Source organism: Glycine max, chromosome 17 (genome assembly GCF_000004515.6).
Source record: "Glycine max cultivar Williams 82 chromosome 17, Glycine_max_v4.0, whole genome shotgun sequence".
NCBI lineage: Eukaryota > Viridiplantae > Streptophyta > Magnoliopsida > Fabales > Fabaceae > Glycine > Glycine max.
The window spans coordinates 8991828-9007075 of NC_038253.2; the positions used below are offsets into that span (position 1 = coordinate 8991828).

The 15248-nt window shown below is 30.3% G+C and overlaps 2 protein-coding genes across 3 annotated transcripts; one reads left to right on the forward strand and one right to left on the reverse strand.

Annotated features, from left to right (window-relative positions):
* The first annotated feature begins 3556 nt into the window (after nt 1–3556).
* LOC100811380 (CBL-interacting serine/threonine-protein kinase 24) lies at nt 3557–11170 on the forward strand. The gene is made up of 14 exons (XM_003549709.5): nt 3557–4033; nt 4645–4707; nt 4789–4860; nt 5040–5147; nt 5259–5333; nt 5487–5540; nt 6288–6413; nt 7384–7473; nt 8045–8167; nt 8846–8965; nt 9183–9299; nt 9762–9818; nt 10110–10184; nt 10773–11170. The coding sequence occupies exons 1-14, from the start codon at nt 3869–3871 to the stop codon at nt 10866–10868; spliced, it is 1341 nt and encodes a 446-aa protein (XP_003549757.1). The 5' UTR covers nt 3557–3868; the 3' UTR covers nt 10869–11170.
* Nucleotides 11171–13456: 2286 nt separating this feature from the next.
* LOC102667008 (EPIDERMAL PATTERNING FACTOR-like protein 8) lies at nt 13457–14471 on the reverse strand. 2 transcript variants are annotated; one of them, XM_026126518.2, is made up of 3 exons: nt 14308–14463; nt 14044–14138; nt 13457–13894 (listed from the first exon to the last, which is right to left on the reverse strand). In XM_026126518.2, the coding sequence occupies exons 1-3, from the start codon at nt 14319–14321 to the stop codon at nt 13653–13655; spliced, it is 351 nt and encodes a 116-aa protein (XP_025982303.1). In that variant the 5' UTR covers nt 14322–14463; the 3' UTR covers nt 13457–13652. The 2 variants fall into 2 exon arrangements, with proteins under 2 accessions (XP_025982303.1, XP_025982304.1); XM_026126519.2 differs by having other exon boundaries at nt 13463–13891; nt 14308–14471.
* Between the last annotated feature and the right edge of the window lie 777 nt (nt 14472–15248).

The following is a 15248-nucleotide window of genomic DNA, read 5'->3' on the forward strand; positions in this document are numbered from 1 at the left end:
ATTATCTCATATCTTTCAATAACCTAACTATATTTTTTGAGAGATCTTTAGAAATGTCTGTCAACCTTTGCAAAAGAAAATCTTACATTTCCGTTATCAAAATTCTATGTTGTATTTTTAAGGCATCCTTATCAATACCAAATTCTGTATTTTGTAATTTTAGTATATTTTTTAGTACAAAGATGTCTACCAAATTCTAAATTAATAAACTTAAAAAATGAAATAAAATTTTTTGATAAAAGAAAATATAGTAAATTTATACATGAGTTAAATTGAATCAAAACTCTAATACTATCATATTTATTTTTAGTCTATGTAAAGTTTTTTTATAGTTACTATGACGTCAACATTAACCTATTTTTATAATGGTGACTATGATAAAAACTACAAATAAAAAATATAAATTTATAAAGATTAAAAATTAAAAAGAAAAACTTACAAGAACCAAAATAAAAAAGGTTAAATTAGTTTTTTAGTCTTCTAATTTATTATTTAGGTTCAATTTGATCCTTTATTTTTTTCTTTTAATTTGATCCTCTAATTTTTAAAATTGAGTCAATTTGATACTACTTTTTTTTTCAATTTAATCCTCTAATTTTTTAAACTAATTTATTTTTTTAGAGATATGCATTTTATGGCGGTTTAAAACTATTTCCTAACGGTTTTAAATCACCACAAAGTGTGGTTCTTAAAAGGACCAAATTAAATCAATTAAAAAAATTAAAGAATCAAATTCAACTTAAAAAAAATTAGAGAACTAAATCGAATCTAAAAAATAAATTAAAGGATTAAAAAATTAATTTAACCAATAAAAGTCAACTTATAAGAACGTAGAATTCAAATTTTAATTTTGATTCAATTAAAATAATGAATGAAATTTAATTAATTATATTTTAAAATAAAAATAAAGATAAATAATTCAATTTGTCTTCGAAAAATTTTGATGACCTTTTAAATAATGATGGTCTAATACATGTTTTTTCAGTTCTAATACTTATTTCACTCTTAGTGAGTTGTATTTTTTTTTTATTCGTTGACCTTTTCATTGAAGTGCACTTGGGTTTTGTTTGTTAGTTTCACGTATTGTTCTTTAATTTTGTTGTTTATTGATTTTTGTCACGTTCTAAGGTGTTGTTTTTGCATGCATTGTACTTGAGTTTTGACAGATTATAATTTTTTTTTTCTGACATTTTGTGTGCATGGCTCCTTTGTGCGAAAGATGAAGATATAAGCATATTAAAAGTAAACTTCATTATTTTCAATAAATATACATTTTTAACATCCCTTTATATGTTGTGTTTTACCTCTGCAATATTGGAGTTCTTGTTGTCTTTGTTTTAAAAATATAGAATAAATTAACATAATATAAAATAAAATAAAATTTTGATGTTTAATATTTTAAATCACTATAAAATTACATATGTTAAAGAAAAGATTGATATCATATAAAATTATCTCATTTAAAAATTTGAATAATAAATTTTTGATGTTAATATTTTAAATCACTATAAAATTACATATGTCATCCACAAATTAAAAAAATATATACTTTAAAAATTCAATCAAAGAAATAAATCATTTAACTTCAGTGAAAAATGATAAAATTTAAATTATTGCATAAGATATGACATTATAGTTTAAAGAAGTATGCAGATGAAAATTGATCACAAGAATAAGTTTACTTGATTTAAATAAAAAAATGATTAACTTGGGTAAAAAAAAAGTATGTAGATGAATCACAATTAAAATTATATATGTCAATGTACAATTAAAACTAAAATAATTAGATAGTACACAATGTTGACCTTAAACTTAAAACTATAAATCTTTAAATAAGAATTCTTTTAATACTTAAAAAGATAATATAAAAAAATTATAAAAGCATAATACATATCATAAGAATAAATTAGAAGCGCTATCAATGTAAATATAAAATAAAATAAATATTTTTTTTGTGTCTTAGTATTTTTTTCAAAAGTAATTTTGTTAGAGAGATTGAATATTAAAATGGGCACTTTTTAAAAAAAAGAATTCAAATATTGGTTTATTATGTTATGATAAACTAATCCCTTACTACATTGAGCCAAAAAATACATTTTATTCTGTTATCTAACATAGTTGGATAAGAGAAAAACGTGGTGATGGTTAACATGTGGCCTATTTTAGCTTAAGGGGGAGTTCTTAATCTCAAATACTAAAAATACCTTGAACAAAATTATTTGGTGCCGGGGATGGAATGATAGGTTAGTTTGATTAATACTATAATTGATGGCGTTTATATGTTTCGAAATCTGATCCGCAGAAGGAATAGAGGGGACAATAATTAATTTCTTTTCTGCAAAAGCAGCAAAACAGATGAACCATATGTAAAAGTTTTTTGCTCTGCTTCGGACTTTTTTCTTTATCATCAAATGATAACGCATTAACGCTTTCGGCTTTCCACTTTCAAGCCCATGGATAGGATTCAACAAGGCCAGAGTTGCAAAATAGAAGAAAAGGACGCTACCTTTGCCTTTCACGTTAGATTGCATAACACCCATAACTTATCATCCTTCTTCCTTATGTTGTTAACGCCTGTTTTAAGGATATTAAGACACAAATATTTATTATCAAAATTACAAAAGAACCTAAAATAAATTCATTGATAAAATAATTTTGTGTATTTTAATATTTTTTTAACCAATACTCTACGGATACACTTATTTTTAATTTTTAGCCTGTTTGGATTTCTGTTTATGAGCCACATTTTCACGCTGGAGTAACTTTAAGTTGCTTTGGAAACGACTCCCATATATTTTATTTAGTCTTAAATATAAGAAGAAAATAATTTTTTTTTCTCAAAGAAAATTTCAACTAATTTTATCTTATTTAATTGTAGTGTAGGTAAAATATCATTCATTTAATTGATGTCTTGATTTAAATAACTTTTTGTTATCTTTTGATATCAAATTCCAATGAAAAATAAGTTAAAAAAATATCTTTTTTTATTAAAATTAATACAATTAAATATGTCATGTTTTCTTTTTTCCTTATATCTGAAATCAAAGGGGAGTATATTATACTCGTTTTAAATGCACTAGATTATTCAAATAAGTATAAATAAAAGTGAAACCTCTCATTTAATTAGAGAAATAGTTATTTTTTTTCTTCTATTTTTTCATAGAACTCATACAAAGCTCTTCAGAAAAGAAAAAAAAAACTATTCTCATAAAAGGTGATAGTTAATTAAATTACTTCAAAACTGGCAGTTTTCTAACTTAACAACACTGTGCAACAAATGTTAAAACAGTTTTTATTGTAATTGTTAAAATTGGTACTCTATGAAAGTTTATTTCATCAAATATTTAAAATTAAAGCACAAAATGCATAATTTTGTTAAGTTGATTGAATAATAAGTGGGGAACACTGTGGTTTTAATTTCTTAGGTAAAATTAATATTTTCTTTAATTATTATATTAAGTACATAAAGAAGATAAATTTATGCAGGAACTTTTAATTAACGGTAATAAAGAGTAGGCATAAGTATAAAGTTTTCTTGTATGGGCTAAAAAGAAGCGTAAGATGATGGTGACATTGGCAACTTGTTGCCATACATAGACACACCATCTTATCTTATTCTTTTTGGGAGGAGCTTACCTTAACTCCAATTCTAGAATAAAATTCCTATTCTTCTTCTCATTTCAACTCTTTGCAATTGCGATCTTTCATTCCTTTTTTTTACTCTTGGTAAGCGTAGTTCGGTGTTGGAGAACCAGCTTCCAGTTCCAGAATACTGCTGAACAGAGTTCGGCTTCGCTTTATTGGGACTCAGTTGTGTTTCTACTAGGTTATCTTCTCTGAATTGCAAATGAATGATCGTTGAAAAACCATGAAGAAGGTGAGGAGAAAGATCGGCAAGTATGAGGTGGGTCGGACTATTGGCGAAGGCACCTTCGCCAAGGTTAAGTTCGCAAGAAACTCGGAGACAGGGGAGAGCGTGGCTATTAAAGTCATGGCTAAGACCACCATTCTCCAGCACAGAATGGTTGAACAGGTCCACCTTTTTCTCTTTTGCTCTTCTCTAAAAGTAACTAACTCATGTTTCAATTACAAATATATTCTTTATAGGCTTTACGAGTCATGTTTTGTTTGGTGTTCATACAAATTCTAGTAGTTAATTCTTCATTTGTTATCCAAAATACAATAATCAAATTAAAAAAATCTAGAGATAAAAATTTGATGAGCTAGATCATGTTGTTAGGGGTGGAAGTATGTCAGGTTGCTAGTGGGAGACATGATTTTGAGGCCAATGGCTTAGTCTACATCCGGTTTAGACCAATCCTATTTGCAAAATAAGGCAAATGAAGGTCTTATTAAAAGCCTATTTAGTAAAAAAGTTCAAGCTTTAGATGCCTTTTAGGCCTAACAGAGTGGCCTATTTAAACAAAGACAAGTAATATAATGATAATAATATTGTTGTTATTATTATTGTATTTATATTTTTACTATAATAGTTTGAAATTTGCAGTCAAGGTTCTGCTTCTAATCCTATGTGCTTGCTTGTGCATTTATGGCAGAATAATCATGCAGTTTGCTGTACTGAATGCCTATTGTAATTCTTTCCATCTTTTGCTATTAGCTTTTCTAACATGAACTGTGTTATAGATTAAAAGAGAGATATCCATTATGAAGATTGTCAGGCATCCTAATATAGTTAGATTGCACGAGGTATGTTTAGATATCCTAATATGCCAGGAATTATACCATATTTCTTTCTTTTCTATTTCTCACATTGTTTTCAAATTTTAGGTTTTGGCTAGCCAGACCAAGATCTACATAATCCTTGAATTTGTAATGGGAGGGGAACTATATGATAAAATTGTAAGTTTTGATGTTTATATATTATGGAATATGTTAGAGGTTAATTCTTCTGAACATTGATAATTCCCAAGTCTGACCATTTAAATTAGCAATTGTTGTTGAGATGCTAACAAACTATTGTTAATGATTTGATTTTATTTGTTACTTATGTTACAATTTCACCGCTTCTGAATCGGTAGGTTCAGCTGGGAAAGCTTTCTGAAAATGAATCTAGGCACTACTTTCAACAACTTATAGACGCAGTTGATCATTGTCATAGAAAGGGTGTGTACCATAGAGACTTGAAGGTGAAAGACAATATTATGTGTGTGTTATATATGTTTTTGCTATAGTAAATGTTTTAACTTTTAACCATTTTGTGTTTGTCTTGATCAATTTGCTTTCTTCCCTTTTGATAGCCTGAAAATCTTCTTCTTGATGCTTACGGAAATTTGAAGGTTTCTGACTTTGGATTGAGTGCATTGACTAAACAGGTAAGAATATACTTGTAAAATTGGAGATAATGATTGGTTTCATCACACTTGTCATCTTGTCTTTGCTTTGTCTCTGGATAATGATTTTTGGAAATAGCAGAAGCTGCAGACTAATATCTTCCATCTTTTCCTCTCCGTCTTTCTTTTTTATAGGGTGCTGACCTTCTTCACACCACTTGTGGGACCCCAAACTATGTTGCCCCTGAGGTAAAATTGGTTATACACATCTCTAATGTCATTCTCAAATATTGCCTTGAACTTTTGCTCCTTTTCCTTTTGGTGATGGGCTACTTGGCTTAGATTAACGGTCCGATATAATTCTTCATATCAAGTTTCGTTATGGTCTTTTAGAAAAATCACTGGTGATGAAATAGATCAATAGTATTAAGTTTAGTGTCCTCTGCATTACATTTTTCTGTTTTTCTCTAAATTCAGCAGGAATCTTAAAATATATAGATTAACAGTGAAGATATTCAAAACTGAAAACGAGGATATGTACAACTACATTAGAATATAATTTAAACTCAGTATTTAAAAAAGAGAAATTAAGAATAACATGTCATTCTTTGAGGGACAGTAAAATAAGAAATTAATCCACTTTAAAGTTAAAGTAGTGTTATATAGGACTATAGGAGTAGATATTATACCTTACCGGTAAACCCTTGTCTTGGAAGTTGGCACAAGAGTCATCTTCAGCTCGGTTCATCATTTATATATTTCATATGATTGAGTTAATAATTATTGCACTATTCTCATTTCATGACATTGATGTATTTAATTATATGCACAAGGCAAGATAGTTATTCTAGGTAGCAATTTTGGTTGTGGCAAGTTGCATGTTTCTCCAAGTGATTTGATTATGAGTTAGTATAAATTTGATTTTTTTCGCCCTAGTGCAATAATGTTCACTTACCATTATTTGCTTCGGTTTCTCACTGAAATGATCTTTTGCAGGTACTCAGCAATAGAGGATATGATGGTGCAGCAGCTGATGTTTGGTCATGTGGAGTCATCCTATATGTTCTAATGGCTGGATATCTTCCTTTTGAGGAGGCAGACCTTCCAACACTGTATAGAAGGGTATTCTACCTTTTCCTTATAATCTTGAAGAAAAGACTTGAACGTTGAAAGAGCTAGAAAGAAGTGCGAAAGATGTAGGTAGTGAATGTAACAGAAAAGAAGACTGGTGGAACACCATTTTTAACTACTTTGGAGCTTTATTTACATTTTAGATCTTGAATTAATCCTAATATAGAAAAAATAGTCTCCAGAAATAATACGAAACAAATCTAGTAATTAAAATATTAATAACAATATCTTACATGAATAACCTTAATAACTATATACATAACATAAAAATGAACTACTAAGTCTACACATAGTTTTGGTGGTGACAGTAAAATTGCCAAAAATGAAGAAAAAATTTCAGTGACCACCATCTTTCTTTGTTGTGCCATCCTTGCTTTAATAGTTGTTTATATGCTGTATTATATAATATGAAAGGGTGAGATGCATTGTTCTTATGTTCCTTCTTATTATCTTGTGGTTCTTCTTAAATGAAAACTTGTTTAGAACCTGATATTGGAAAGGTAAATGTCAGAAAGAAATTCTGTGGGACTGAATGTAGTCAAGAATAGAGAGAATTTGATAAGGTGAGGCAGCAGTAGTGTGCATAGGTTTTAGTGGGAGTGAGTGGGGGAAGGGATTCTGTTTTGTATTATTCAGGACTATAGCTGAGTATTGGGGCTGAAAAATAGGGTTCCCCCCTTCCCTCAAAGGGGCAACAGTCCTGGACTCTGGGGTAAGTCAGGCCTTCTGGTTCTTTATCTAGATGTAATAATCTAATTCCAGTGATATTGTGATAATAATCCCTCTGACTTTTGCTCTTCACTCATTATCAAAACTTGATCCTCTTGTCTTTCGTATTAGATACCATGAGGAATCTTTTGTGTGTGTGCTGAAATGTTCATTTTCGACCATTTGGTGATGTAGATTGATAACCATCTGTTAACTTGTTGCTGCTGATTTTTCTTTTTATTTAAACTCGTAGATCAATGCTGCAGAATTTGTTTGCCCATTCTGGTTTTCTGCTGACACAAAGTCATTCATACAAAAAATTCTGGATCCTAATCCTAAAACAGTGAGTACAACTTTCCATTTGTTTCAGACTTATTTTGTTACAGTCTCTAGTACAGACATAGATGCATTATGGTATAATATGAAGTGTGTTTCTCACTGATTATCTTGACACATTTTTTATAATTATAAGTTTGTTTATTCCTACCACTTAATGCAAGTCTATGTATTGTGCTGTGAACAGGTATAATAATTTTTTTTGTATTTTTTGTTTTTTATTTCTCCTTTTCTTATTTAGGAAACAAAAGAAATTGAAAAATAGTCAAAATTGAGACAATAATCAATTATATTCTCATTAAAAGATGTCACTGTCAGTTATGATCTATTATTGCAGTCACCTGATATTTTTATGGTTCTGTAAGGATTCTTGATTTTTGCCTATTCTAAAATAAATACATTTTCTAATATATAGATTTTGTCTACCATATGGTTCTGTCGGAGTATATTATCAACTGTCTAATTAAGTATAGTTGTATAAAGATTTACACTTGGGAAATTTTACGCCTGATTATTGGCAAATACTTATGAATTTAATGAATTATTTTAAATTAATTCCAATATAATTATATGTGCAGCGGGTGAAAATTGAAGAAATAAGGAAAGATCCATGGTTCAAGAAAAACTATTTTCCTGTCAAACTCGGGGAAGATGAGCAAGTGAATTTGGATGATGTTCGGGCTGTTTTTGATGATATTGAGGTTTGCTGTTGTTTTTTGTTCTGTTTAATTTATACAAACAAATTTTTTTTTTCAAATGTATGTGTTAAACCTTTCTTACATATCCAATTATCCATAGCTTCAAATACAATGTGAGTGTACAAAATACAAATATGTGATGTGACTTATCAAGTGAAGGACATGGAAACATGGAAATGTGTTGAGAAAAAAATTATTAAGACTGTGACTGTGATTTTGATACTATTGGGCTTGAAAATGCCAATATATACATTGTTGAATTACTGGTGGAGGATAAGATATGTGCAAATTAAAATTATATGCTTGTGGGTAATGAATTAGTTCTTTCACTTTATACAGAATAATGCAAAATATCTGCATCCAGTTATGCAAAAATATATTGCTCGTGATTATGGAAAGTACATATATACTATTACAAAAACAAAATTGCCGTGGTTACTGGTCACTCATATTTTTATTCAGCTAAAAAATATAAATTTTTGAAGACTTTAAAAGCTCACTTTCTTCACTTCTTAAGGAATTAGGATTTTCAAAACTTTTTGCCTCTTTATGTACCAATTATACATTATATAACAGTTGGAAGGAAAATCAACTACCTTTAAGATTTTTGTTGTGTTAGTTATCTGACAGTCACATTCATTTCATCCACTAATCAGATGGGCAACTTTTGCATTTATACAGGACCAGTATGTTTCTGAAAGGTCAGAAATTACTGAGGGAGGTCCTCTGATAATGAATGCATTTGAGATGATTGCTTTATCACAAGGGTTGAATCTTTCACCACTATTTGATAGGCATCAGGTATTGTTTTATTTTCATCTTCCTGACCTACAATCCCATGGTTCCTTTATGTCTCTGGTTGCCATGTAACTTTTTATACTTCCACCTGCCTAGTTGGGCATTAGAGGACATCTGATTTCAAGTTTGAATCGAAGTGGTGCAAGTTGGTTCAGAGTCTATGTTTTTCGAGGTTGTCTGATGCGTTACCCCAATTGATATTCTTTTGCTGTTCTAACAGGATTATGTAAAGCGGCAAACTCGTTTTGTCTCCCGTAAACCAGCAAAAGTTATAATTTCTTCAATTGAAGCTGTTGCAGAGTCAATGGGTCTTAAGGTCCATTCTCGCAATTACAAGGTATAACTCGACTTGTCTACTTTACACTGTAAATGTTTAATGGATAACACAGGCTCAAGATGCTTAATTTGATAATAACTGGTGTTGTGATGTACCAGGCATTTTTCACATAATTATGAGCAGACATTCATGTAATCCTATTGTCATCAAATATCAATGTGATCATTGTTATTTGTAACTTTTGCTGTTCCATTTTAGCTATTGTTAAGTTACTCTGCATTATCTATTATGCCATATTATTCACTAAAAAAAAAAATTGTATTATGCCATATTAGCCGATTTACATTTTAAATGAGAATTGTTGTTTCAATAACATTACATCCCTAAGTAGGGATTGCTAATTCAAAATAGGTGATTGTTTGGTTGTCTAATCTTCAGACTAGGTAGAGATTTTTGTACTTGATTCTTAAAAGAAATGTGTAGTTTCTCCTACCAGTTCCCTTAAAGTAATTTGTCTTGTAGGTGAGGCTTGAAGGCGTTTCTGCAAACAGGGTTGGACAATTTGCAGTGGTCTTGGAGGTAGTTTGTTTTTGCTTTTGTTGTGTTCATTATTTTTTGAGAAATGCTAGGAACACACTCTTTTGAACACACTTTCTCTTATTGGTTGAAATTTATTGAAAATAACAATTTTGCGGATCCCATATCATATTTAATGAACTTCTCTCTTGATTTTGTAGTTTTCGATAAATTCCAAACTAACGGAAGAGAGTGTGTTGGAAATTGTGGTCCAAGCATTCCTCTTATTTTTTATACGAAAGTTCTATTTCTGCTTAAGTCTTGGTTAAAACCATCAATTTATTTTCTCAAAAGGTGTTTGAAGTTGCGCCATCCCTTTTCATGGTTGATGTTCGGAAGGCCACTGGGGATACTTTTGACTACCACAAGGTTAGCTTCAGTATTTACATATATCTGCATTTCAATTTCTCAAAATACTTTCAACCTCTTCTAATAAATGAAATGGCATTTATGCTTTGAAGTTGAGAAATTGTTGAATATGGATTAAGGATATGATGAGCTGGAAATCATTTCAATAGAATTTTTTTATAGAAAAAGGACAGGAAAAATAAGTACTTAAAAACAGTTGAAACCTGAAAGGATGGTAATGGTAAGTCTAGCAGTATCAACCAAGACGGCCTTTTTCTGTAAGAGTGAGACAAATATTAACCATTAGATCTTTCTATAAATAGTCAAGATTAATATACGACAGTTAAGACTTTTTAAGTGATTATGTAACTTTTGAATAACTTAAATTTCAATGTATGTATATGCTCCATCAATCCTTGTTTTGATACTCAAATGGTTTTGTAATGGTTATATTAACACTCGGCCAATAGCTGTATCTATTTTTAGTTGATGTATTAATTCGATCATGCTACCCAACATTTAATTCGATCATGCAGCGTCATATGCAGACGTATTTATATTTGCATGCGTATAAATTGACAGTAACATATAGTATTTGTACTTTTGCAGTTTTACAAGAATTTTTGTGGCAAACTAGGAAACATTATTTGGAGACCGGCAGGGACTATGCCAAATTCTAATCTGCGCAAGCAAATGACTTTATAATCCAATTCTTGCGGGTATGATGCAAATCTAATTAGAAGAGCACTGAAAGGCTGAAAGCTTCAGCTGGTCCCCGAACATACTAAAAAGTTAGCATGCTTCTTCTAGCTATCACAATGCACAGCATACGCTGTCAACTTACAACATGGCTTAATAATCTTGGAAGAAGGAAGTAAAAAACCTATTGCAATGCATCTTGTAGCAAATCTACCCCCACAATGGTATACGAAAACAATCCATTATTTGGTTGGGGCAGAAATATATACTAAGGAATAACAGAAAAGAAACGATGATATTGTTTTTCATATCCCCAGTTCTGTATGTAAGGAGCGTGTTTGGGAGTTATTCAAATTCTCAAACACGCGTGTTTGAGAAATGCTGTTTTGTATTAAAAAAAAGCGTGTTTGATTGCAATAAATTAAAATTAAGTCTGTTCTAAAAATGAAAAACTATCACTAAAAATAATAATATAATTTTCTCTGACTGAAAATTTTACGCTGTTTTATCATATACTTGTTTTTAAGATGTTTTTTTTATAAAAAAAATACAAATTATTTTACTCAGTTTAATTTTTTGACTAAAATTTTGTGATGCTCACTTAAACACAGATTGATGTTGAATTGTCGTTGAACAATTTGGAATTTTAAATAATCATTTGGAGGTATGCTGATAGTTACATGCTCTGAATTGTCAGAACATGAAATTAGTAGGGCTTGGGTCATTGTTACTGAAAAAAATGTCGGGTCATGTTCTGCTAAGATGGTTTATAATTCAGGGGGTGAATGTATCTACTATATATGAACCTCCCCCCTCCAAAAAAATACAATAAAATTACCCACTTTATGGCATTTATTGGAGCGATTGTATAGACAAATACTATTAATATGGATATATTCAACTATTGGAGTAGATTGCATGTGTAAGAAAAATGAATTAATGCTTACAAAAACAGCGGTTGAGACTCGGGGTTAATAAATAATAGCCGAGCGCATTTACACGTGATTGATGATATTCAGAGTTTGATTGAATAGAAAATCAAAATCATTACAGCCGAACTCAAATACATGCAAGTAAATCCATGATTGGTGTCATTATATCTTATATTCATAGTAAGAATGATTTATTTAATTAAAAAAATTATGTTTGATTTTTTTTATAAAATTTTCTCAAGTCAATGATAGTCATACATTATGATGAGAAGAATTAGTCTTTAATCTAATAAATTAAAAATATTTTATAATCTCTGATCCATTACAAAGAAATACGTGTAAGTAGGACACTGGATGACCTTCTATGAAAGGAATCTAAATTCATGTGTATTAATAATTATCAAATTGAAAATATGGTGAATAAGTGTATATTAATAATTATGAATGGAAAAAAATTGAAAATATAATGAATAAGCGTATATTAATAATTATAAATAAAATATTTTTAAAAACTTTATCAAATAAATATTTACGTATCTTGAAAGTCATTTGTTTTAATTTGGTTACATATCATTATTAAATTCAGCTGATTTAAAAAAATATGATGATATTTTATCTCTTAACTCTATCATCAACAGAAATAAATAAATTATTTTGTAATTAAATTACTGGATTAATATTTATATAGCTACAAATATACGAGAAAATAAACACAAACAATATACGCACGATTTCGTTCGTACATGCGATTTCAACTTCATTTAATCCACTTTATAAAGCGAATAGAATACCTTTTATTTTTCTCCAGAAAACCAGAAAAGGGTGATTTTGACTCATCCGCGTCCACAAAAATCTTGTAGTTGTCTGTCGGAATTCCGTAAGCCTTCACTGCGAAGGCTCACACTTGTAGGACGTACACGTAGGGCTTAAAAAAAATCTTTAACATTCCCTTAACTCTTTTCTTTTTATAATTTTTTTTTATAGTCGACTAAACACCAGTAAAATAATTGGACATAAAATACCAGAAAATAATTCATCTTTCACAAGTTTCGGTAAACAACCAAAATGGTTATTTTCCCCTAAGGACAGAAAGACCATAAATCTAATAAAAAATAAGAATAGAGTAAAAACTAAACTAACTCACTTTTACAAAATAATAAATATAAAGTAGCATCACCACGATTATATGTATATGAACAAAAGAAAAATATAGTTAAAGAATGTATATAATTGTTTGGCAACTATATAAAAAAATTCTTCGCTGTTTAAAACGTTTTCACAAATCAATGCTTTACACATGCTATTATGCAATAATATAATATGAGAATTTTCCCAACATTATCTTTTATGAAGTACTCCTTTTTTTATTGGTAAGGTGTCTTGCTGCTTATTTCTGATCCATCTTTGATTCATTTAGACCAAATTAATGCTGGCCAAGTTCAGTAGAGGGGCCAACCATGTTTTATTGCTGAAGCACAGACCAGACCACGGGAGCCTCCTTCTTAGTACATTCTTTAGCATGCCAGGGTTTTCCTTTTTCTCTTCGGATTAATTAACCTAACTATTAAATTATCTGTGAACTTTTTTGCACCCTCTCCCCCCATAAGCTGCTCCAACCAATGCTAAGTTGTTAACCACGTCAACCAAAATGAACAAATTAAATTAAGAATCAAGAAATAAACTTTTATATATATATAGTCAATTTAATATGAGGATTGATTGAAGATCGACAATTTTAGTTCATATTACACATTAGACACCAAGTACACTGAAATTGCTCAAGCATAAACTATGGGTAAGCCACTATATATCTTAGGCACTGAGTGTCGATCTGACCAAAGGCTATGTTTATCAACTTTCAGGGCTGAAAGAACTTGTTACCGCATTTGCATTTCCATGAGAGAAGATAGTAGCCTTCGTCTCTTTGAACTGTTTTTGCCTTGTGAGTGTGACCATCCCTGTGGTGAGGAGAGATAACCAAAGCAGCCATGCATGGCTTGCAGCTCAAGCACTTGTTGACACACTTTGGAGGCCTTGACCCCAATACTAATTTCTTTTGCTTCAGAACCTTGCCACCATCTTTCGCTGAAGCTGACCCTACTGTTCAACAAGTTAAGTCAAGAACATAAAGTTAAGTTAATCACACCAAGTAATGAAATGATACCCCAAGGGTAACTAAATTAACCTTAGAATTATTCCATCATGTTGACATAGAAATATTTGGACAATCATGATGGGTATGTTTTTACCTGAATTAGAAGGAAATAACGTGAGAGAAATTATGAGAATCAGAGTCACTGAAGTTTTTAGTCCATTGAGGTATACTTTTGGCGAATCCATCAGTCTATTAGAAAAAGAAAAAAGAAGTAATGATCAGCAAAAAGAAGTTTGAAGATGGGGTTTTGGGAGAAAGAAGTAGGAAGGAATGAATGGCTTTGTGCAATAATAATAATAATAATAGGGATGAAAAGGAGTTTTGGTATTGAATAATATCGTTTGGTACAATACAATACAATATGCATCCCATCAATTTTTGAATGGTCCCAGATAAAGGAGTTTGGTCTTTGAAGAGAAACAGGTGCTCTGACTCGAGGTTTTCAGCGTGAATGACCGAAGTCACAGTTTCTTTTCATCTTTTGCTGGCTGAATTGACTACCCTATGCAAACTTTTGAAATTATTGAAGTACTACACCATCTTTCCCTTGTCATCATATAAGGAGTGGACATGAGGTTTTGGTCATTTGCACTTGGCTCTGCTCCTCAATAATACTATTACTAATACTACTATTCTATGTTACCAGTCTACAGTGTTTGCCTCTACACAAGAAACAGCAAATGCAAATCAAGAAATCAATTCGATTAGTATTTATTTGCATTCCGAAAGGGACCACTTCATTGAATGGAAGCCTGAATCCCAAATTTGCTAGCTAGGCCTCCCATTATCCCATTGTATTTTTTCTCTGAAAACACGTACGGCTTCATTTGGAACATGTCCTATTAATACTGTTATAAAAGATGTATCTGCATTTAACGTGCAAAACCAACAGATGTTTCTCCGTAAATCTTGAAGAATCAGAACTACCAAGATAATATAATTACTACATAGGAATGTAAAGAGAGCGAAAAATCTTAATCTCTAATATAATTCCAGCCATAATTCTTAATTAATAACCAACTATATTACAAACAATTATACCACCAAGCGCGTAGATTTAACTGGTGCAGAAGTTATAAACTATATTCTGTTTGAACAGAATTACCTCCAGTATTTTAGTATAAAAAAAAACACTAAAAAAACAATTATAGAACACACACATACGCTTACAAGTTACAGATATTAATCACTGATATATATATATATATATAATTGATTGTCGACGTTGATTACAGATTAAATACCACTTCAAAATTAAGTTCTCATGAACAACGTGAACGTGTAACAGACAAGGAATAT